The 25,353-nt window shown below is 42.5% G+C and overlaps 1 protein-coding gene across 1 annotated transcript in view; it reads right to left on the minus strand.

The window, feature by feature from the left end:
- LOC141770621 (protocadherin-16-like) overlaps window positions 1-25,353 on the minus strand; it is an 89,557-nt gene that overhangs the window by 61,415 nt on the left and 2,789 nt on the right. Inside the window, exon 2 of the mRNA XM_074640337.1 lies at window positions 20,292-22,112. Coding sequence (XP_074496438.1) covers window positions 20,292-22,091 — 1,800 coding nt within the window. The 5' untranslated portion in view covers window positions 22,092-22,112. The remainder of the gene's footprint in view (window positions 1-20,291; window positions 22,113-25,353) is intronic.

The raw sequence follows: 25,353 nt of genomic DNA on the forward strand, positions 1-25,353 counted from the left end.
CCAATTTATAAATGGGCAATCCCTTGCTCCCTCAGATATCTGATAACTTGCACAAAGAGGACGTTGATTGCAAATTATACAGATCAGAGGTCTGGATTATGATTAGATTTTTCAATTTAATTTAATTGTTAGGTGCATCACTTACATTTTCAAATTGTCTATTACACTCATTTTCAGCAGCCACCCCGCTGGAAAGCACTGGATGAAAGGAAGTGATGGTAAACCTGTGGAATTTCACTCTCAGGTCAGTCACCTCCTACCAGGTTCATGTCTGCTCCGTCGGCCCCCAACGTGCTATGATTGATGTGACCTACACTGCAGCATGCAGTCGTATTGCCAGGGTAGTTCAAATGTCAGGCTTCTGACTCAGTAGCAACCAGCTCCCACACTGAGTCAGTAACTTTGCTAAACCAACAGAACCATCCCAGCAGTTGCACACATAGAAGAAAACCTGCAGGTCTGATGCGACACCTGGCTGGGAGATCTTCGCTCTGAAGCATGAGGGGTTGCCCCGTCATCCATAGAGGGGAGCAGCGCTTTGTTGCGTTTCAAAGTCTTCAATGCCTGGCCCCTCCACGACCAGACAGCAAGAGAGAGAGTCGGCCTGGCGCTGGAGCCTTGGCAGTCAGAAAGATCTGTGGTGTGGCCCCTCCTTTTCACTGGGCTGGGATAAGCCAGGGAGTGTGGCGCCTCTGAGGTTAGTGGGCTGCCTCATCGAGACATCAGCTCCATCATGAGCCTATTTTTATTCCATTTTCTCGCTCTCTTTTTTTTCTTCTCCCCTATTCAGACCTCTCTTGCTCTTTTTTTTGTCAACTCTCCACTTTTGCCTTCTCTGTCTATCTCTTTACCGCTGTCCTCTTCTTCCATGGTGTTGGGAAGTGTTTCAGCCAGTATGCATGACAGAGGAAAATGAAAAAACCTACACGGCTCGGTTTCTGGTTTGATCCCAATATTCACTTGCCTTTTTTCCCCCTTTCTTTCTTGCTGTATTTATTTTATGCAGACACTTGCCAAGATGGCAAGAGCTCCCTGTCACTGGTTTGGCAGTATCCATGCAGTGTATAGATTCAAAGTGCTTTAACCCTTATGCACAAAAGCTATTTATCTGTATCTACAACAGAGCCATTGTAAACCAAAAAACTGTCTAGTTTCTCATGTTTGTCTCCTTCAAACTTTAATCTCAACATGTAACCTCTTCCACCGAGAAGCATAATTAACATGCAGGTTGCTATCTTCCTCACACTGGGCCAAGAATAAACAAGAAAAGAAAGCCCTGAGAAAGATTGAAGAGTCTTTGTTGGTATCCTAATGCCCTAAATGTCAGGATTGTACATGTGAGGGAAAGGATCACTGTATTTAACCAGCTAATCCAACATGTTGAGTCAATCCACGTACAATGTGGTTATGCTGGCGAGTTAGCAGGGGGTCCTCAGCTTTCAGGAAAGGAGTTTACCATCATAAAGCAGCTGTCCCTCATCAGCAGCCCCTACAGACGCAGACAGTGCCGTGTTTGTGCCATAAGCCATTCTATACAAGCACATTGTGGCAACTCCTCCTGCATTTTCTAACAGCCTGGCAACAGTAAGCTCACAGAGTGAAAGGGGTCTAGACTGGTCTTCTAAAGAGACCCTTGCTTCACATTAGCACTCCGGGTTAAAAGAAACATTGGATACTGATGTACTTGTAAATAAAACCTTAATTAGGACAGGTTACCAGAAGTCTAGATTGGAACAAACAGTAACTACAGTATGTTGTGTAAGTAGTACGAGGGTGAAAGATGGGGGCATGACCACAATTATCAAGGTCTCAAACACTACTAAAGGTTTGGAACTATTTATATTTCTTCAGCCCTTGAGGCAAAGTTTTTAAAATGAAAGGCGAAGGCCGAGTCACAAGGTCCTTGGCAAGAGATAAAGGAGTTATTTGATTTATTTAGAACCAATCTGCTTTCCTCTCAGCATCACCCATCACTCCGATAACAACCATAGCTAAATGAGCTCTGTATCTCAAAAAAAGAGGTTTCACACAAAGTATTCTATGAGCTGTCCTGGCTGACTTGAATTCATTTGAATAATTTACTTTGCAGAATAGCATGAATATGGGGAAATGGTTGATCCATCAATCTAGTCTGACACTCGGCTTTAGAAAAACACTGTTTCCCCTCTGTTCTTTGTTTTCGTATATCTAATGAGCTAAGAAATAGAAAACAAAGGTAGCGAGTTATATAATAACGTCTTCTTTGGTGAGCCTGGAAAGGATTTGAAAACCCTGAATTAGCTTGGTTCTGTATGAGCAGGCAATTTCCTCTCTCTCATCCACAGAGCACACCACCGCCACGGTGTTCATTTCCACTAGCTTCCTTCAGTGCCCACATCTGAAGATTCCCAGGCTTAAGCAGGGATTGGAAACTATAGTGTCCAGCGTGAACACAGCGATGCGAGCATATCATGCCACTCTTTCCAGTCGGAGCGCTCTGACGTCACGCCGTTAATCCCTTTCACCATACCACCCAAGCCTCGGGGAGACCACACCAAATCCTGCACTCACCCCTGAGCAGAGGAGCGAGGAGTACCACTGGGATCGAATTAATGAGGCTTATTAAATACTGTAAGTAATGAACTTCACAGAAGGCAGATCACTAAGAGCTGCACCAGCACAGGAGAGGTCGTATCAAAACTACCACGGTTTCGGAGCTCATGAAAGAAAAACTCTCCCCGTACAAAATCACAAAAAGTTATCACTCAAAAGCAGAAACTCTCGAGGAGAGAAGGAAGGCTATGTCCCAAAGGACAAGTGGTCTTCTCAACAATGGTGAAGCCTTGGTTCAGTGGACCCTTTGAAATTCTAAAAGGTTTTGTATGTTTCAGCCCATTTAGTACAAAGTGACACGTACTTGACATCACATGCTTTTGCAATTCCATTGGTTTCCATTAATTTCTGTTTAATATGAAAAATTAATTAGCAGACTCTGGAAACGTGCTTGAGTTATGCAATAATCAATTATTTCTGAAGAGGTCAAACTCCAGCTACAGAACAACTTTATTGTTACACCAACGTGTTTAAGCTTGTGGCCTTCATCAGGGACATCTGATGGTATTCTGCGTATTACTACTACAATTTTTAAAGTAATGCTGTGCAAAGTTTTCAAATATATCTGCTTTTAAACGCATTAAAATGCGACGGTAGAGTGAATCATGTAGACTTGATTGAACCGTAATGGATTACACAACTCAAACAAGTTTGGAGAGTCTGCTTTTTGATTTTCATACTTTTACTGAAATCAATGGAAACCACTGGCTGCCTGGAATGAAGAGGAAAAGTGCATAACAAATCTGAACAATATAGCTTGGATTAGAAAAGTGTCACCAACATGTTCAAGTGTGCACTTGAAAACATATTGGTCATTTAAATCGCTCTATTCAGCAAACACACAGAAGAGTTTATGAGACATTAACTCACTCACTTTGAGGAAAAGACTGACCCACTTCAATGAGGTTTATAATAAATCAGCAGAGTATTTAAAAAGTGGTGATTTCAACAAAGCATGAGTGCTCCAAATGGTAGCACTGCTGCTACAGATGAGAGGAGGCTCTCTAGAAAATAACAAATGACCTAAGTGGTTAAAATGGTCTACAAAGGTCTGGAAGTTGCAGCGCCAACTCTGTAGCACTTGCCACAGCTACACAAAATATCCACTGGGACCGTTTTTGTAAGTACCTCTTCCCTCATATACTTATTCCCATAATGATGGCCTGTGACCTAAAGGAGATCATTCCTCATTTCCCTTCAGACCGAGCCCAAGCCAAAGCAGAATGCGGACAGTGAAAAATCCTGCAGGAGTCCCCCCATCGGCTCAAGTCTCCTGCAACTTAAAAAAACAGCCACTGAGTTGTTGCACTGGGTGAATGAAAATTTTGCTCACTCGTTTGCACTTAGTTAGCCTCTAGCCCATAGATGTACAAAGAGAACTGGATACAGCGTTGGAGGTGGGCACCCGTTCATTCCTATGAGAGTTGTTCAGTGACGCATGATCCAAAATGGCTCGACTACCGGCAGATGAAGTACCCGGATCTTCCAGCGATCTTCCGCATCCATTGGGCCCATAGAGTGCTCCAGGGATAACGTATTATTGTAACCACTGTTCCATCGACAAAAAGCCAATGGGATTTTTCCATTGAGTTTTGGATTATTGCAGAAAATAAGCTCTGTGCCAAACACACGCTTATGACACTTACACGTTTTGTTCAGCAAGATAATCTTAACAAATGAACACCACTTTTATGATTTTTGAAGTGTGAATGCAATCGCCAGAAGTAAAAAGCTAACGTTAGGCTACAAACGAACTACACCACGGTCGCATGAGCAGGAGTATACACAACGAGGCTGTAAAGGAGGACGAGTCGGCGTGATGACGTTTAGTAGTCTCCTTTAGCCACTTGTTAGCAACCGCCTTTTTTAAGATGCGTTAAGGCTTCAAAATTCACCAATGGGGTATTTATTGATGTATTTTTTTGTCGTAGAATAAAATGTTAAAATCTGTTAAGCTTGTGTTAACCACAGACCTTATTTCAGGCATCTAACTAAAAAGCCATTCAAAAAAGCCATTAACTTCCAGAAGTGGGAAGCGGATGTGCTAAAATGCTAACTCATATCCGGGTTTCAGGACTCATTCCTGTAGCACTCTATAGAGCAGGCGCACTAACATTTCCTTTAACTCTGCCTCCCAGCCCTCGCTCCAGCCTCGGTCTGGGGCTCTTTCACATGAACGGAGGAAGAGAAATAACTCTGGATTTTGGCTGCATTTTACAACTTTTAGCATCTGATTTAAATAAGGGCTATTGAAGCATTCCTACTGGGAAGTTGATTTACCTAAAAAAAAAAAATATCCGCCAATTTACAGAAGTCTCTTTCCCAATGTAAGTCTATTGGAAAAAGTATTTTTGGGCCCAATGGCATCACATGATGGACCCAGAAGTTGTAATTCCACCGTTTGGCCACTACGAAAATTTGCTTCAAAGCCCGGCGCTCTGCCCCAGGGCTTGCTCTAGCCCCTACTGGCCACTCGGAGACATAGCAACATCTACAGACGTCACAATGAATTTACACTGTTTAGCTGTCTTCTCTCTGCTGAAGTGTGTGCTTTGCATCAACGTAACCTAATTTCCTTCAGTGAGCTTCCATCTTTAAGTAGTTGTCCTGTCATATAATATCATTAGCAGGCCAATTTTATGATTTCAACTCAATCATAAGCACACTCACTGAAGATTTAGGTCAATTAAGTCATGGATTGCTTTCAGATCCCACAGGTCTCTGGGTATGGATCTGCTGTGATTGAAGCATTGTCTCTTGCATGTCCAGGCCAAAAATCTTTTCAGCTTGTGTGCTTTGGCCTCATCTTGATGCACCCTTCTCCTACTGCACAAACACTGGCCAAATCCTGCAGCTTTGTTCCACCTTCCCAGACTGGGAAAAGAACACACTGGCACGCAAACTGCTGCACAATTCATCTCTCTCGTCTCCTTACAAAACACTATTTGTCTTTATATTTTACAGCCATTTTTAAATGCATCACACAGATATTATTTAGTTATGTAGGTGCTTCGGCTTAAAGAGGGGAAAATCTTAAAGCTTCTAGGAAACTTTGCACGTTGCTTCGTCCAAATACTCGGACTATATAAATGATTACTTGTTACTTTATAACTTAAATTCATGAGTGTGACATCGGTAAGTAAATCAGTCCTTAGACCCAAACTACTTCATGGTGGTTAACAGGTTGCAGCATCAATGGAGATTGCAGCGTTGTGCTTTTACGAAAAAAAATCTCTTTTCTCCAATACGCTTCCATTTATCACTTCCTGTCATGCAGTGATGATTTCCTGTCAGTAACCAGACCCAACACAAGAATTTAATTTTGACATATAGGGTGAAACTACAGTCTCTCCACTCTGCAACCATGCAACCACATGTTGTGAATTAGACTAACAATACTTATTATAACTTTTTAATAGGGCTGTCAGAGTTAATGCGATAATAACGCGTTAATGCAAATTCATCTTAATGTCACTAATTTCTTTAACGCATTAACGCAACTTGTGATTTTTAGGTTGTAGCGGGCTCAATTTCAAAGCTAGAGTGAATATACTAGCATCATATGAAACCAGAAAACCTAAAGAATCCATTTGTGTCCATTTCATACTAGCTTGTGAAGGAGGCTAAATAAAGCTCCAAACTTGCGCAAAATTTTGGCGAGGAAAAACTGGCATGGCCATTTTCAAAGGGGTCCCTTGACCTCTGACCTCAAGATATGTGAATGAAAATGGGTTCTACGGTGACCCAAGAGTCTCCCCTTTACAGACATGCCCACTTTATGATAATCACATGCAGTTTGGGGCAAGTCATAGTCAAGTCAGCATACTGACAGCTGTTGCTTGTTGGGCTTGAGTTTGCCATGTCATGATTTGAGCATATTCTTTTATGCTAAATGCAGTACCTCAAACAAATCTGACCTTTAAGGTACATTTTGAACAGATAAAAAACATGCAATTAACTTGTGATTAATCGTGATTAACTATGAACAATCATGTGATTAATCGCGATAAATATTTTAATCAATTGACAGCTCTACTTTTTAACTATTTCACCAAAATGTAGATTTCAGGCAAACACATCCTCTTTGCTCAGACCGACTCCCATCGGTCCAATGAAAGCTCTCCTGGAGTGTTTACATTGTTGTCCACAGTGCCCACATAGGCTTTGTCCGGTCTGAGATAACAGATCTGTGTCTGTTTCTTCACATGGCTAAATAGTGGGAGATAAGAGTTGAACAGTCTGGCAGCTCCAGTAGGTGTGGGATAAGTCTGTTTCTGAAGGGAAGTGTTTTTTAGACTGATAGCTTTTTCCTCCCAAAGTGGAAAAAGAAGGGCACATTAAATCTAATCATGCTGGCACTTCATTAGGATGCCTCCGATGTGTTATCAGAACCCAGGAGAGCTGAGAGGGACAGGCCGAAGGGAAGTCCCCTGCAGCGAGACAAAAAGCATGGACAAAGACGTCTGAGCAGAGCTGGCGTTTGGGAGAGAGAAGGCCTTGTGAACTCTCCCCCATGTCTGTCCTTCATGACAGATGCAGAGGCCCAGCCACTGACAACATGCGAGGGTGGGGGGGTTGAGGAGGGCGAACATGTTGAATAAACATATCCAGTCCTCTGCTACCCCCCCGATTCCCCCTCCAAATGAAAACCTCAGTTGATATACAATACAGATTCATCTGATAGCTCAGTTTATACTCTGTGTTTATACACCAGGATAAATGTACCTTCTCTAGCCAAGAGATCGTGATGTTTCTATCTCCAAACAAACATCCTAAGACCCTGCTACATGTTCCCCAGACCCCCAGAATGTGTTGATAATGTTGTGCGATAGCCGAGACAGCGGGACAGTCCAAAAAGAAACAGTGATGAACTCTGGAAAAAGGACAGCTTAACCCTTAACAGACCAGTACCTTGAAAAAACAGTCTAACAACAGTGTTTGTACCAGCTGAGTTTTCAAGGTTTCATGAGTTCATCTCTCCACAATTCATTAAGGGACTGTCCTAGCATGTAAAAACTCCACCACAAATACAATATAAAAACAGGGAGTCGGATGATGACTGTCCCATGAAATAGATGGGGTTTCTTGTTTACACCTCCCTCGTTTCCCAATATTGCCATGGTAACAAACCACCACTTGAGCTTCATCTACACGCCACTTTCGCACACTCACTGCATGAGGTAGATCTCCTCCTTTTCCCTCTCAGCATCTGCTTTCTTTCTCAATCATCCTCCTTCCGCATTCCCCATTTGTTGTCAGAGTGCTTTTTCTGCTCAATTTTTCATTCAGCATCTTCATGGCTTATATCTTTCTTTACTTCTTTGACCAATTTTAGAATCTCAAAACTCAAACTACACATCATGAATAGCTGCAGGTAGAGATAGGCCATGGTCACTTTTGAAATGCCATTATCAAATAATTGTGTTATTTTAGAGCTTTAAATCATGGATAATCAAGCACAAACTACATTTAAACTGGTCTGACTAAAAAAAAGTGTTTGTTTTTTTCTAAATAACTTCTCTGTTGTATCTCTTCTGCACAAATAACTTTCTGCAGAGTGTGTCAGAACTTGGCCCAGTCCCATAACAGCAGTGGTGCCCTTCCCCCGGCTCTTTAGCAAAAACATTCACCATACTTCTATGTGTATGTGTCGTAGTGTGATGAATAAAGAGCGGAAGCAACAGGGCATAGGGTGACTTCACACTTAAACAGCCTGTTTACAAGTCATTTACAGAACTGCAGGAGGGAGAGAGGCTCGGAGGAGTCTCCCAAAGAAAGACCTCCTTTCAGAAATACTCAAGCAGAGAAAAACGAGGCGACAGAGAACTTCTACTGACTCTACCCTCTGAGATGTGGTTTCTCAAAGGACAAAACGTTGCCACTTGTTAAGGTAGGAAGGTCACAGGAGCAGAAGACTTCCGTGCAGTTCATTTCATATTGAGGGGGATGAGAGTTAAAAGATGGTTCCACAGTAATAAGAGAATAAAAATGGCACAGATACAACTAAGCCTATTAGAGTGTAGAATTAGTATGCTTGAGGTAAAAAAACATGGAAAGGCCCATAAATAAAAAATGGTGCAGTAGCAGCGATGACAGAAATGGTGACAGGGGAAGAGCGCTGAGTGAAACTGGATGAGTTTAAAGCCAGAAAAGGAGCCTAATTATTTTCTCATCTTTCCCTGCATCGTCATGATTTACTCACTACATTATTGTTCCCTAAAAAGGTGACTGCCAAAGTATTGTGACGGTGCATTTAACTTCTCAAACTAAAGCTTCAAGACTCAAATTACACATACTGTAGTGGTAATATAATGAAATGCTTTGTGCTTGCATATGGGTAGAGTTAGGATGTTTAAAGTCAGATTTCCTGTCAGACATTTTAATTTCTTTCAGGCACCCTGATGAGTGACATTTCTAATGCAGCAGAGAGAGCTACCATGGATGCTCTGATGAGGGTTATATTTTTTGGAATCATAATGTGGCAGCTTTTACATGAAATCATGACCATGAAATGAGCATTTCTGCATGAGGGTATCATCTACCATGGCATGCAGCACAGCAAGTAAGAGACTCAACATCTCAACTGTCTTATCAAACATTCTGTTTTCTTTGGAGACTGCACGTCCACTGGATTTATCCCAGGAGACGTTTCAGATGTTGTCAAAATCAACTTTAAAAATCACTCATTGGCTTCCCCTGGGTTGAAAACAGTATTTATTTTTAATCAAAGCTTTGTTATATGTGTGATGATGAAACTGCCTGCGTCCTGTATTCACAAAGTTGGCCAATCTGTCAGGAGACTATGATCGTCGAGATGTTAGACCAACAGACCATCGTGTGACAGTTCGCAATACCAAGGAACTGGGCAAATGGCAGTGAAAATGTGACTTGAATAATTCTCTCCCATCTGTGAAAACCTAGGTGCCCTTGAGCAAAACCTGCTCAGTAGAAGACTGTGGGAGTACCCGAAAGCTGTGAATGGGACGCAGGAAGGAAACAAAACAATCAAGCAGCCATTCATTGACTTTTCCTGAATTACCAAAGAGTTAAAAAGACAAACTACGGAATCCAAGGCAGATCTTTGACTGCATGAGCTAGTGTTATTCCAGCATGCCGTGACTTCACATACAAAAGGCAAATTGCTACATTAATCACCAGATCCGCTGTCTGGGCTAATCAGGTCCTGTAAGCAATAAGTTGTTGATAGTAAAAATTGGGAGCAGGTGACTCCTCTGTTCTCTCCAGGCATCAAACCAAAGATCTGCAAACCAAGACCATTCACATCTGCACACCCCCACAGACCTCTTCAGTGAGATTACATGTGAGTATCCACCGCCGACCACATGAGGGTAAGGTCGTACTCAAGCCCCTTCAAAACTATGAAGCGAAAAAATAAACCTCTGAAACTTTTCTGTTACTGGAGAAGCACTGGTGATTCAAAATGTTGCTTGGTTGTAAAAAAAAAAAAAAAAAGGCAGATGAATCCAGAGGAGATGATACAGTATTCTATAGCACATGACAGAAATGCCACTGGGATTTTATGCTTTTGTATTTCAGGGATCTGATAGAATACACTATGCACCATTTCCAGGGATCCTCTATAAAGACACAGCCAGGTTTGACTGGAGACGGCTCCTGAAACCAGATGTCTGGATGCCTTCAGCCCTGGCGTTGATGAATTGGCTTGTTGAAAGCATCAACAACTTGTTTCTCCATTATCCCAGCTACTGCGCTGACCGGCTCCTTGTCTACATCAATTTGAGTGGTGAGTTGACTTTGCCGCTGCAGACAATACATACTTTTCTGGGCTCTTAACCATGAAGTATTTTTTTCATGCATCCTATGAGGGTGATCCGCCTCGCCTGAAAGAGGGCCTCTCTGTACAGTGTGCACAGGCCACTCACAGTAAAAACATAAAAATGACGGGTCAGTACTTTTGACTTCACATTCCAAGGTGCTGCAACTCAATATGGTTCTGCCCTGATTGGATCAGATCGGATGCACGTCCAGCCTCCAACCTATGCTGGAATGAAAAGGTGGTGCAGAGCACTGATGTGCATCATTTTAGTTTGGCAGTGGGCATCCAAAATCATATGTGCTTCATAAATTTCCCCGCTCCCAAGTCTCCTGTCTTGATGGTTTGGATCTCACAAGACGCATTTGTGAAGCAATCTGGGAGGAACCCTCCTCAAGGCACTGATTAGAGAATTTCTTCCACCCTAAAAACCCCGTCTACACCAAGACACGCATATACCCACACCCCAGTCCCTGGCTTTCTGTTCTCTTCTGTTCTTTTCTGATACCACATCACACATCTCGAGTCCTGCTCTCCTGCATACCAGCTCCGCCTAATTACAGCAGAGAGTCCCACTGCTCCCCACGCTGCCTCTGGGCTCCTCACAGCACCAGGCTATACACAACAATCTAAACAAAGATTTGGCCTTTCAACACGCTGGTTAAAAGAAGCAGCACACCACTCTCAACATAAACTCTGCAGCACCAGACCAAATTAGCCTTATTGATGAGGTACGCAACCCTGTGGTAATTAGTTTCCCCGCTAAGTCTTTAAATCACCTCCTAGCACTCAGAGGAAGGCAGCGTTGAGTTAGGCAGTTGTCTCCTTATTATAACTAATCTGCAGGGTGAACGCATTACCTTAGAATAGATAAGGCATAACAGATGTCCTCCCTTATGACAAGAGGGGCGTTTCTGCTAGATGTGGCGAAGGCTTCAAGATATGCAACCAGCAGAGTTAGGGTGGACCACCATGGAGCATCAGTACACACAGACTGGGAGTCTGGTTGGAGCAGGCCTGGGTGCCTCTCTGTCTGAAGCCAAGACAGACAACGTTGGGTAACCACAATGTAAAAGTGGAGCATCTCTGCCCACAAACCTCCTTCTCCGTGTGGTTTGTCGCTCGCTCCCTTTTGCTATTTTCTTCTCTGTCTTACAAAGATTGAAAAAAAATGACTCACTCACTAGAATAGAGCCAGATATGAGTACCAGCAAATATATTTTTGCTTGATAAATTAATAACCATTAACCATTAAATCATCAAAACCATTAATCAATTAGTAAAATTGCTGTTGATACATTTTGTAATTCATAAGTCAGCTTATCATTTCAATGCTATTAGGGCCGAATATCGTTTGAAAATTGAAGTACAATATCTAAATATCAATACCGATAACAAAATACTAATACTTTGAGGACTATAATTGTGTTTTTCAAGAAAAAACTTTTTTTCATGTAAGAAAATAACTTCTTACATTAAAAAGTACCAAGCTTCTCAAATGTTAAATGTTGTCTTAAACCCTCTGAGACCCGCGATCCCGACCAACTTTACTGTCTTTCAAAGGCTGCCGCAGGTTGGCTAAATAACGCTCCAATTTTATAGGCTAAATTTTGGGGAGGAAAAACTGGCATGGCCATTTACACAGGTGACCCTTGACCTCTGACCTCAAGATATGTGGATGAAAATGGGTTGTATGGGTACCCATGAGTCTCCCCTTTACAGACATGCCCACTTTATGATAATCACAAGCAGCTTTTCGCCTATTCTAAAAATTATGTGTTTGAATATTTCTGCATACTGGAGTCCCTAAACATTGTGTGGATTCATTGAGCCCAATTGTATTCATGTGTGATGATGTTAGACCCCATAGTACCTATAACTTGACCTCACTATATAAAATAACTTCTTGTGACCTCTAGGATAATCACAGCCTCCTGAAACTTTAAAACCACAAACAAGAGATCTAGAGCATTCAGAAGATGGATGGCTTCCCTAGGTAGATTGACAATAAGGGGGTTTCTGAGCAGTTTTCAGAACAGAAGTGCTCACCATCCAATCGCCAAAAAATGCAATTCTTGCAGAAATCTGAAAATGTCAAAAGTTTTTGATACCAAATCACAGCATGGCTTTTTCTATGGTGTTCCTCAAGGTCTTGGGGACTTAATGTGGTATTTTAGAGGGATTATTGATCATTTTAATCAATTCCCGATTGGTAAAAAATTGTTAATTATTAATTTAGCACCAAATGTGTGTAACAAATGGTATCAACCCAAAAATTTATGTTCTAAGCCCTTATACACTTTTACAATTTATTTCTGATTTGTGACTAGAACAACTTGACACACAGTGCTGAGCTGCATCTCAAATTAATCTTCAGGCTCGCAGTTTTCAGATGATGTACACCACTTCTATGTGACATATACTGTACCCCCCTGTACCTCCCTAAAAAAGACAAAAACGGGTCTATTGTGGGTCTTAGAGGGTTAAAACAAGCAGCCGTACAACAACTCTGGCTGAATAAAATGCTGGCTAAAGTTGTCAAAATAATAATTTAAATCTAAAAATTGTCCGATCAGAGAATAAGTAAGGGGAAATACAAATCTGTGCAAGCATTTTTGGTACATGGTGCCTGGTCAAGTTCAATATACCCGGCCCTAAGCACTAATTTGGTCCACACAGGAGCTGAGAGCGTCATTACTGTTAACAAGCATCTGCAAAACATCCTGCTCTAACAGTGTCAGTGTAGGTTTCCTGACCACACAAAGAGATAGCCTTGGCCTTGGAATCTTTTCCTCTGGCCTTGTTTGTATTTTGCATGTTTCCCCGTTTTACCACCTCTGTCCTGAAACACCATCACCTATTTCTCTCATGGGGAGTTGATATATTGACTAATCCCTATGCTCAGCCACCTTCACAGCCCCAATCAGACCTGGTCGTAAACCAAACTTGATCTAATTGAGAGCAGAAATAGGACGATCTGACCACACGCCCTGTAACTGAACGCTCCACTCTTTCCATGAGCTTGTTGGGCTCAGTAACATTCTCCTCAATCGTTATTTCAACTGGCAGTCATAGCAGCAGCAAAGCTGGAGCAAAAGGGGGGGCTGAGGTTTCTGGCAGACTAAAGCGATGCATTCTTTGTAACAGTCAAGTTCTGGATATGGAGACAAATTGCTCAGTGGTTAAGATATTTTAGGGCTGTGTATATATAGTGCATGCTTTTCTAGGAAGAGGCCGTTTTGACTATCTACCATTACAATACCTGCACTTCATCATCACCCCGAAAAATGATGTGTTGCAGTTTGTTTGGGACCTAGTTTCCTGGTTACTGATTTTTGTTACCTGGCAAGCTGTCACTCAGCGTCTGCTTTCCAGTCTGGTGGCTTCTGATGGACAGCAGGGGACTGGATGGATGATTTAGCACAGATTTGCTTTGGAACAGAATGAATATCACGAGCAGATGATGCTTCCTGATGCCCAGCTTGTTTAGCGGTGCCAACTGCCTCGCACATGTGCAGGGGGACCGCGGGCTGTGAGAACAGAAGGCCTGGCAGCCCTCATCACAGCGAGCCTTTCTGTCTGCTCCCCCCTTCCCATTCAGTTGTCTCAAAGGAGGAGGGAGGCAAAGTGAATAATTGTCTCTATTTACTAAGGTCAAGCAAAAGTGCTCCCTTTTGAGCCTGAACGCAACACTGTGACAACGTGACTGCGAAAGCACACACACCTGCAGTCTGACTTCACTCTATTGGTAATTTACACCCATTTCTTTCTTGCATCACCAAATTGGATAAGCCTGGGCCTGGACTGACTGGGACCCACAAGGCAGTGTGTTCGCGTCACCCCAGGGAGGCCCGAGCATCTCCAGGCAGGCAGATGTGCTGCTCTCACCTGCTCCGATCAGCATGTCACCGCTCCGGAGGGAAACCGAGGGGGAAGTGAAGAGGTGTAATTGGATCACAGAGGGGACACAGCAGTGTGGGAAAAGGAAGTGGGAAGAGATAAGAAGTCTGGACGGACACGGAGAAAGAGTAAAGGGACACAAAAGGAGACAAAGGGACAGGAAGAGAGAAGGAGATCCCACCCCTAAGAGTCAGAGGAGGGATCAACAGCTGGATCCAGCTGCTGAGTCGGAGCTTTGTCACAGCTGCCAGAGGCAGACTGTCCCTCTGGAGACTCTTGACTGTTTTCTTTCTCCGTCTCTCCCTCTCTCTCTCTCTCCTTTCACTACACCAGAAACTTAAAGGCAGTGCGAGGTCCGCCTCACCTGCAGCACAGACTGTACTAATGAAATTTCTTGTCCCTTGAGAAAGCCATATAAGCCTATCTTCCTTCCTTACCAGATGTGGGCAGGAAACCCCTCCAGCAGACTTTCATCTCTCACACTCCGAGGGGCTACATCACAGCCTGTACTGACCCTTTACAGTCACCTTGAAGTCTTGTAAACACGGCTTGCTTTACCCACATAATGGACAGCCACCAACAAAGAATACTGATTTCATGTTTTACAAAATATCACTGGCTGGCGGTTGCATCTGTGTGACAAAGCAAAAATCTTACATATTTCAAAAGTTTGAGCAGGTCAAAAATATAATATAAACATATTAAATAAAACATAAGGAATTTTGATAATAATCAAAAGAAACTATTCCAAAGCAAACTGCTATCACACTACTGCTGGAATATCTACTGTACATTTTGATAGAAGATATACCCTTTAAGTCCTTCATCAAGCAGAAATGTCAAACATTCTCTGGATCCAGCTTCTGAAATGTGGATTTGATGCTTTTCTATATCATTTCAGTTGAATAGCTTTGGGTTTTGGACTGTTTGTTGGACACCAAAGCTTTTTAAGATGTCACCTTGGGCTCTGGAAAACAGTGATGGACATACAGATTTCAGTTACTTTCTGACATTTTATATAGAAGTATCAAAGCTCTACACCAAATGCAGTATTTACACTACAGTGGTCCTTTTATTCTGTTTCACAGTTTGGTGTTCGAACACCCACGGCTTTGGTTTTCGACTAATGAGCAGTATTTCCTCCCAGCTTCTGTATTCAACCATATAACATTAAAAGTTTTACCACAGCTTTCTCCCCTTCCTGTGCTGGTGGAAGTGAGAAAAGCGGCGGATTTGCTGATGGACGTCTGAGCACAATAAAATGCGCTCGGCTGTCTCAAGCGCAGCAACTTTGACCTGGACACCCACACTCTATCCAGATGTACATCAGTGTTTATGTTCGCTTCAGTGCCCCTGCTAGGCCCAGCAGTAAGTGTTCAAGGAAGTATTACATTTGCAAGCACATTAAGTAGCACATCCAGTTTCCTGCAATTTCACCATTCCCTGAAAATACTGTTATACCGCAGAGCCACAGCGACGCTTGGTAGTTAGCAGGAGGAAAAATAAAAAAGAAGAGACCAAAAACAGAGTCAGCTCGCCTCAAGCAAAACCAATCTCACGGGGGACACAGGCCAGTCTGGTATCAAAACAGACAAGTGAACATTTCATTTGACACAAACCATCCCCAGGGAAATGTCTGGTGAGAATTGATGACATGGTTTGTGTACTGAAATACCAGTCTGAACATGGCAATTTCACTCCTCAGCATAGTTAGTGTCATTTGGATACCCTGGAGAAGCTTTACTTGAGAAGTTAGCAAAGTTCATTACAGAAAGAAAAGATGGCAATGTAGAGCGAGAGTAGAGCAGCAGATGTTGCTTTCATTCACTAAATCATTGCTTTTTACATGGCGGTTTTGCAGAACTTTAGTAGGGGTGAAGTCAAAAAGCATTTTTTTAAAGGGAAACACCACCTCAATTAAGAATTTGAATATGTTATCTCCATGCCCTAGGAAAGTGTAATCAATATTTGTGACCATACTCTTTCCTAAAGCCAGAAACCAGAGAAGTAAGTCTCAAACTTGTGATGTCATAGGGTATAAAGTCTGTTGCTGCTCCATAGACAATTAATTTAGACAATGACAATGAATTTAGCACCCTAGTTTTTGGATCTGCGACAGAGATGTTCATGTTTACTAATATTTTGTTCTGTCTTACACTACAGGAATAACGTATGTATTTTGAAAATGGCCGTAGTTCCCCTTTAAGCACTAAGAACTGCTAGCATACAGTATGTGGTCAACATGTAAGACTTGCAGCTAAAACTTTGAGAGGAGAAACTTTTCTGAAGGAGCAGAGCAACAAAACATAAATGTTAAAATAAAAAAAATGGAGCTTATCATTTACCAATTTTATTTCTGCTTCAATTGCCACCATGCTTGCTCTTGTCAACTTGAGAGAAAGTTTCTAAATAATTGTTCATTTTTTATGAAGGAACGGGTCTATTCTACAATGTAAAGTAGGTATTCTTGAACACACAAAAGAATAAAGGCTGATATTGTGAAGAGGAAGACGTACTTCAGCATTGCAGGCTTTCCAAAGTCCACTGAGAACAAAAGAACAGAAGCAACTCCTGTAATTAAACTATGAACACCAGATCGTTATCCTGACTATACTGCAGAGAGCTTTATGAACGTTTCTGGATCAGGAAAATTATTACACTGCACGCCACATTTTTTCATCAGGTAAGTATAGCTCAAGGACACCATGGCTCAAGGTATTGGAATCAGTGTTATTAGCACCTACCTGGTGGTCACCAGTAGGTGGTCTGTATAGTAAAAAAGAGTGTGGAGACTGAGGGACTAGTGTGAAAGAAATACGTTCTTTCAATCATTTATACTTTCTCTCCAGGGCAATTATGAGTATTCCCTTTTCCCCATTGACTGGTTACTTTTATGTTGGCAGGAATGGAGAATTGATTCAGAGTGCCACTTCACTGAGATATCTCTTTCAACTAAGCTGCCTTTCAAGAATTCAGTGAAATAATGAACATGTTTGAGTGGCACTGTATGTTACACCACTTAAAAAAGCCTCTGCATCTGTAGTTATCTAAACTAAAGACTAGCAGGATTAGCTTTGTTGCACACAGGAAGAAATCCTAGCCAAAGCATAACAATCCTACACAATATCACCAATGTTGTTTCAAGAGAAGTGATGTGTTTAGTCAAAAAGTTGCCAAGACATCACCGAGACGGGAAGCAATTTGGGCGTCGAAGGAACTGATAGATGCAAAAGTTTGTTTTTACAGCTTCAAGAGAGAAAAAATGACAAAATGTATGCTCGCAGCAATCACCGTCCGTCTCATGTTGCCAAGGGGGGCTGCGGCGATGACAAGCGGCCCATTCTGTCGCGAACATGGGGGAGGCCGGTTTAAAAATTAGGTCTGGCCTATCCTCACACCCAGCTAATGAGAAATGAAGTGAGATCAGATAAGAATTTGGAGAGGGACAGACCAACAGACAGACGAGGAAGCCCCCCTGCTCATGTCACCTCCGCCACTCATGCCAGCACTTGTCGGGGCTCATTTCCCCCTCAGCTGCCTGGAGACCCCCTCTCGCCTTTCTACTGGAGCCAGAACGACCCCCCGAAACAGACAGAGGGACAATTCTTAGCAGAGACACGCTCCAAACCAACCAAAAACCACAATGATATGAGGTGTAAATTATTCCCCAATGCGAGATTCTGCCAACTGGAAAGCTTCATTGCTTCATAAGTGAAATAACACATAGGAGAGTGAATGGCAAATAGCACTCAAGGCCAAGACGACCAGACTTTGCTTTACTGTATTTGGAGATATTAAGGTTGGCTGATGTGCCTCATTATCCCTAATGACATCTTGTATTACTCTTCTTGCAGGAATCAAAAGCCTCTATGCTCAAAGACTTCACACATTTGTAATAAAACATACTCTGGCAGAGTACAATGTAACAGTACCTCTTAAGTGAATGCTTGCTTGCAATCCACAGTGTAAAAACTGATATAAAATGGTGCAGGAGAACATCATTTGCCATATAAATGGACCAAATAGAAGGATGCAAAGAGGATAGCAAGCTATTTTGGTATTGTGGTTATATTTGTAACAGTAACAGTTATATTTGACTTTTACACCATCCACAAAACTTGTAAAATTGGACACAGTTTGAAAACTAATAATGGAGAATAGAATTAGTAATGGCCCATGAAACACATTCCACAACGCAGCTCGTGGTTTTTAAAATGTTGTTTTTCATGTCGTATTGGATTTCCTCTCTCAAAGATGACCTATTTTCTTTGCAGTAGATCTTGCATATTGAATTACAAGACTGATTGCTGTTAATAGGCTTAAGTCCTTATTTTTAGTTATCTTTTCCCCCTCACACATCCAATTTTAAAGTCATCCATACACCAAATGATGTATAGCAGAAAGTGACAAAATATCACAGACACAGCACTGTGGAGCCAGACTATATTAGAATAATAACAGGCTGCTGTGCTGGTGACCTGCAGAGGAAAAAGAAATCCGTACACTTCAAACATTTGAATTAATAATCACAATACCCATAATATTATGTTTTTCTGGACAGAATTGTGGAAAAGGGGACATAGGGAATTTCATCTGCAGAGAAAAAAAGGCAGTCATCAGATGTCTTGCTGAGATGTTTGGATGTAGAGCTGGCACCCTGAGTAAGAGCAGTCTGTTCTCACATGGCCCGCCAAACACACGTCTGCAGCCTCCAGGCAGGCCCAAGAGAGGCCAGAGAGCAGTGGCTTTAAAGAACTACTTCATACTTGGATGCTGCGAGGCCACTGATTAAACATGTCATACTCAGAGTTGTTTGAGAGCAGGTAGTAATGATTTTGGAGGCAATGCTGATGAAAAACAAAAATCTGGACATCTCTTCTTTGAATAAAAAAACAAATATGGGTTTTCAGATATTTTCATATAACATGAACTTCAACCCACATTGGAAAGAGTGATCGTTAGAGCTTTACCGTTCTCCAAAACATACATTTTTTAATCATTCTTTGGTTCAGTTTCCAAATTCCGTAATCAATTTTAGTACATTCCCCTTGCTCTTTATCCTTGTGGTCCCTGTGATTTATAATTAAGGGACCTCCCACAAGAAGCCCTCGTAGCTTCTATTTCTGCATTCAAGCCAGGAGTCGCGGTAAGGCCTGCGTCTCCCTTCACCCCTCCCTCTCCCAAGGCCAAACCCTGGGCCAAGATCCCGTCTGCTAGGCCCTCTGTCTGGACTGCACTCTGCGTCCAACTCCTTGATCCATGCAATACTACTGCAGACACTTGTGAGAATTGTATGAAAGTCTATACTTGTAAAAAGAAAAAAAAAGCTTTCTGACTTGAGGGATCACTTGAATGATTTAAACAACTGATGAGCTCTCTTTTTGTAAGCGGTGTCTTTTTAATAAGATGGCCAAAAACAACTAGAGAAAACAATACGTTTTAATGACACAGGGCTGCAGTCACTGGGGGTGCTGTAATTTGTCTGAACTTTAATTCATCTTGTCGTCTATAGCCATTTTTTCTCACGCTCAACTAGCCTAATTAAGGTGCCTTTTGAGAGTGAAGTGACATCTATTTCTTTGGATAAAGCCCTGAATTTGTCTCTGCCTGTGAATATGTGAAAACCCCCTTTGTGCCTGGGCTGACAGAGGACTTTACACTGCCTCTGTTACCCTGGAAACCTTTTGAGAGGTGAAGGGGAGGACAGCCAAAGAGGAGATCATCTTGGCCTAAAACCGCAGGTAAATCCTCACTAAGGCACTCCAATTTAAACAGCTTTACTATTAAAAATAACTCTTCATAAAGGAATGAAAGGAATCAGCAAAGTCTGACAAATTTCTCCTCTATTTATCTAATGAATTTCCATTTGTTATGCTCTTCGCAATTGCCCCCAAGTTGAGTTCAGACTCTTGCATGAGTTCAGCGTTAAAGTGTGGGAGTGTGTTAACATAATCAATCAATTCACAAACTTATAATGAACTAGATATGCAAGAAAGTGTCCTACCTCAAGAATGCAGGTCCCTGGAGCTGTGTTCTCCTTGATGGACACATTGTAGAAGTTTCTCTCAAAAACAGGTTCATTGTCATTTATATCCTGGAGCACAATGTTCACCACGGCAGTGGAGGACAGGGGTGGTTTCCCCCCATCTGTGGCCACCACAGTTATACTGGGATTGGGGTTCTTTTCATAATCCAGCTGGGAGAGAGTGGTGATAATCCCCGTAACGGAGTCTATACTGAACCAGTTTGAGTAGGCACCATGGTCTTGCAGGATGCTGTATTTAATGTCCCCGTTGGGCCCCTGGTCTTTGTCTCTAGCTGTCACCTGTAACACAAAGCTCCCTGGAAACACCACTTCAGGGATCACCTGCCTGTACACTGGCTGGTCAAACAGAGGAGGGTTGTCATTGATGTCAACCACCTGGATGATGAAGGAGGACTCGGCCCTGAGAGGAGGAGTGCCCGAGTCTGTTGCCATCACCCTCAGCTCGTAGGTGTCTCTCTCCTCCCGGTCCAGAATCTGGTCCACACAGATCAGATAGATGATGCTGTCCTTAGTGGTCAGGGCAAACTTTCCGTCTCCTCCCTCTAGCGACACGTTGACGTTGGCGTACTCCCCATAGTCTGGGTCAGTGACTGAGATCCTGGCTACATACTGGCCTGGCAGTGCACCCTCGGAGATTCTGGGAGATCCATCCTCACTGAGAAAGATGATGGTCATGGTGGGCTGGTTGTCGTTGTAGTCTCTGACGTGGATGGTGACGAAGGCGTTGGTCACCTCTGGGTGCGTTGCATTGTCTTGCGCCTGAACCACCAGCTCGTGGACTCTTCTCATCTCGAAGTCCAGCGGTTTGTTGAGCGTGATGATGCCAGTGCGAGAGTCAATGACAAAGTAGCGGTCCGGGTCGCTCTGCCTCCTGTTGATTTCATACAGCACCATCCCATTGTCTCCTTCATCAGCGTCGGTGGCAAACACCTGCAGGATGTTGCTTCCTGGCTGAAGGTTCTCAGATATTATGGCATGGTAGCGGCTCTGGTTGAAAACGGGAGCGTTGTCATTAATGTCTTGTACAGTAATATCTAATGTCATCCGATCAGTCCTTTTGGGGGAACCACCATCAAAGGCCTCCAGAGATAAGGTATAGGTGGATCTTTTCTCTCTGTCTAGAATGGCATTGACCGCCAAGTCCAGATAGAGAACCTCATTGCTTCCCCTCCTGGTCTCCAAGGTGAATGCCTGGCCAACATTTCCATCCTTGATAAGGTAACCCTGTGTTGTAAGCTGGCCTTTATCAGCATCAACAGCTGGCTCAAGAGGAAACCTGGTGCCGATGGCCGTCTGCTCAGGGATTTTAAACGAGGCCCTCTTTCTCGGGAACGTCGGGGCTTGGTCATTTATGTCATTCACCTTGATGGTCACCTCCACGGTCACACCTGTCATGGTGACTGCAATGAAGTTGTACCTATCCCTCAGTTCCCTGTCCAGAACTTTGGCGGTTTTAATAATGCCCGTGCTCTCATCTATGTCCAAATCGCTACCCACGCCTGTGCCCTCATGGTCTGAGATGAAGTACAGGGATGCTGTGATGCCAGGAGGAAGTCCCGCACTGATGTCACCTACGATTGTGCCGGCTGGCTGCTCCTCGTCTAGCTGTAGCTCAAGAGTGCCCAGGACCACGGGTGAATGGACTGTTACAAGCTCCAAGGCCACATACACCATTAACACTATCCTTCTGCTCCACCAACCCTCACGATGCGAAGGGTCCATTATAGACTTCCCAAAACCCTTGGCAGCTGTCTTCATTTTGGCTCCTTCTTTTTAAACCTGGAGACACACAAAGAGGGAAAGCTGAGCAATATCAAAACCTGACAACAGCAGAAACTAAGAAAAGGTGTATTAATTCTGTGTCGAAATACAGAGTAAGTTAGTTTAAGAAAAATAAGTATACGCCTTAAACACTTCCCCATATGTTTTATGGGCTCTGTTCCCAACCACAGCACATACAATACACCCTGCACATATCATTTTCCTACACTTCTTCATTCATTCACCTAATAAGTCAACACCTTGTTCCTCTTACATACCAGAAAGCTCTCCTTTGCTAAAGAAACATCAAAGCCACAGGCTGCAGTGTACTACCTCGGACAGGGAGTCTTTGGCTGTGGCTAGTCAACTCTAATTAAAAAGATGCAGGAATCGCTACCCAGTGTGTTCACCATAGCACTACCCTCTCGTGCAAGTCCAGGATTTAATATCAATGCATGCTACCACATTTAGCTCATCCAAGAACCATTTAAAAATATATAAGTCTCCCCCAAGCAAATATATCTATCTTTCAGTACTTCTGAAAATCAAATTCAAAACCAAGTGTTGAATCAAGGGGGGAAATATTCAAATATTGATATTTAAAAAGTAGCAAGGGTGTTAGAATTATTTGCATAAACAATAAGGCACACTCTGGCAATGGACCCACACCACTGCAGACTAGGATCTGTAATTGAGACTGAGAGACACTTTGGAGCAATGTGGACATTTTTCAACAAGACTGTCACCATCTGCAGAATAATCCAAAACCACCAAGTGTCTGGCAGACAGGAAATTATTGTGTCTTTTTCATTGAATAAAGAGAACAGCTTCCAATTGTCTGTGGTTCTGTCTAAACTTGTGTAATTTATAACTACTTTGACTTGTTTGAAAAGTAAATTTAGATTTAATTTTGAGGAAATATATACAGAGGCACATTATACCATATTAAATGCTGAGGAATTGAGTGTCTAGTGAAAGCACTTCGAGGCTCCCCCCAGTGGTTTAACTGATACCTGCAAGGAAACTTTCACAAAACATCTGTGTGTGTGTGTGTGTGTGTGTGTGTGTGTGTGTGTGCGCGTGCGTGCGTGCGTGCGTGCGTGCGTGCGTGCGTGCGTGCGTGTGTGTGCGCTAAATGCCTCCCATGTGTCCATGAAGGCAGTGTGGCGATCTGTCTCAGCCTTGGTGGTGACAGTGTGTTTGAGTGACAGAGCAGCACAGCGGAGTTGAAGGGCTCCACGCAGTCTACCTCTCTCCCTTTTTCTGGCTCTGCAGCATTGTAATTGAGGGCTTTTTGGAAGTTGGCCATAAGCACATAAGATCCCGAGCTAATTTCAGTCTGTCGTGATTCAGAGCCCGCAACACTGAAGATGCTGACTTTAACGCCATTAGGCCTAATTGGTTTGAATTCAATTTAGTGTGCGCGTGAGAAACCTCGGATCATTACTTGTTTTAAAATATCACATGAAAATCAATGCTGTTAACATATTTTCTGTGTTACTAGTTGGTTAAAGTTTAGGCATACAAATTAACTCTGGATCAATTTGCTACATTCATCTCTAATTCATATTACTTTTAAAAGATTATAATAATTGCAAATGACAGGGCCTTTAAGGCAAGCACTGCACATTCACCACCATATTTTATGTTGCTTTGTGAGTGCTGTTTTTGGCTAAAACATAAGCACATCCATGACAGCCTGAAAATCTTGACAGGACTTGAACTATAAAGCCTCTGTATTGATTTACTTTACTGCAACACTGGGGATGCACTTTTACAAAGCTTCCTCCAAAGCAAAAAGGATAGCTTTTCAAGGCCAGAATCTTTGTCCAAATGCCACAACTGAAATAATGCACTTTCTGGTTGAGCTACAGTGAAGGACCTCTGCAGAGTAGAGCAGCCTAATGGATATAGCAGACACAGTCGGGTAGGCTAATTGCACAATATCGGGCTAAAAAGGACATATGGTTTTAAAAGAGTCGGTATGAAGTTAAAAGAGAAATGTCTGCACTTTAAAGCTAAGACGTTGACCAAATATATGACAATTACTGTCACCCACCCACCCAGGCCTCCATCACTGAGAGTTGTGTGTCTGAAAGTAAGTGGCCAGTTAGCAGGCAGGATATAAAAGGTAACATGCGTAGGGCTTCAGGGAAAACAATCCGGAAAAAAACAATTCAAAATAGCAGCTGAGGTTGAGAGCTGTTGCATTTAGTAAGCCAATCCCATTGTGGCTTGGTTTCAGATGTTTTCCTTGCATCATTGTCCAAGATCATGGTGAGTCCCTCCTGCTGGTAGTTAAACCTCAGTGAAGAGTCTTGTTAAGATGATGCAACTGGTGGAGTATTAACCCCCATGTACCTGCAGCAAAGTCTCTCAAAATATTGTATTTGCACATCCCAAAAGCTTCATTGAGGTTATTTTTTTTCTAAAACCGACACGTGTGTAACACGGCATCTCATTGTTAGCAATAACTGTAGCATTGACCCACTTTCATTTGAATCTTCCAAGTCAACCAACCAAATCCAAGGTTTCTAGGATTTACATGCAGAATGAAACCTCTGTTTGAATGCAGTCAACATCATTCTGCTAGCATGACTGGAATCAGCATCAAAATCCCTGGCAACAGTGAATGCTGGCCACATCTGGGCTGCATTTTTTCCTACCTCTCCACTGTGGGCTAAATCCTGTTTGGCAAAATGTGTCAGATATTCATTCTTCATGATAGCTGAAAATTCATTTGCTTATTTATTTTGTGCTTTTCAGTTTTCTGAGGAGTATTATATGTCTTTTTTTCACTACAAGATCAAGAAAAGCAGGCCTTTGGTTTGGCAAAACCCACAATAGACAATACATCTGACTAAACACTGCTGTCTCCCTCCATGAGCCAATACCTACATTACAGAGAAGAACACCAAACCTCTCAAAGATACTGTTAAACATCATAATAATACAGTGGATTTGCCACAGATCAAACTGGTTAAGTCATATCATTTCATCTGAGAAGACATATCTTGGGGATATTGAATAATCCTCAAATACTTATCTTAAGCTAATATCTTAAACTACAATCGTATACGATATTTTCTCTCTCTTGTGAATCTTGTTAATTAAATTTAGTGCTTTTCCTGATCTAACCAGAACATTTGATCTACAGGGATACAACCAAAACACTGGTTAAATCCATCCCAATTCATCAAAAACATGACTCCTAATACAGTACTTCAGCTGCACTACTTTAATTAACACAACCAAACAA

Source organism: Sebastes fasciatus, chromosome 7 (assembly GCF_043250625.1).
Source record: "Sebastes fasciatus isolate fSebFas1 chromosome 7, fSebFas1.pri, whole genome shotgun sequence".
In the NCBI taxonomy this organism is placed as follows: Eukaryota; Metazoa; Chordata; class Actinopteri; order Perciformes; family Sebastidae; genus Sebastes; species Sebastes fasciatus.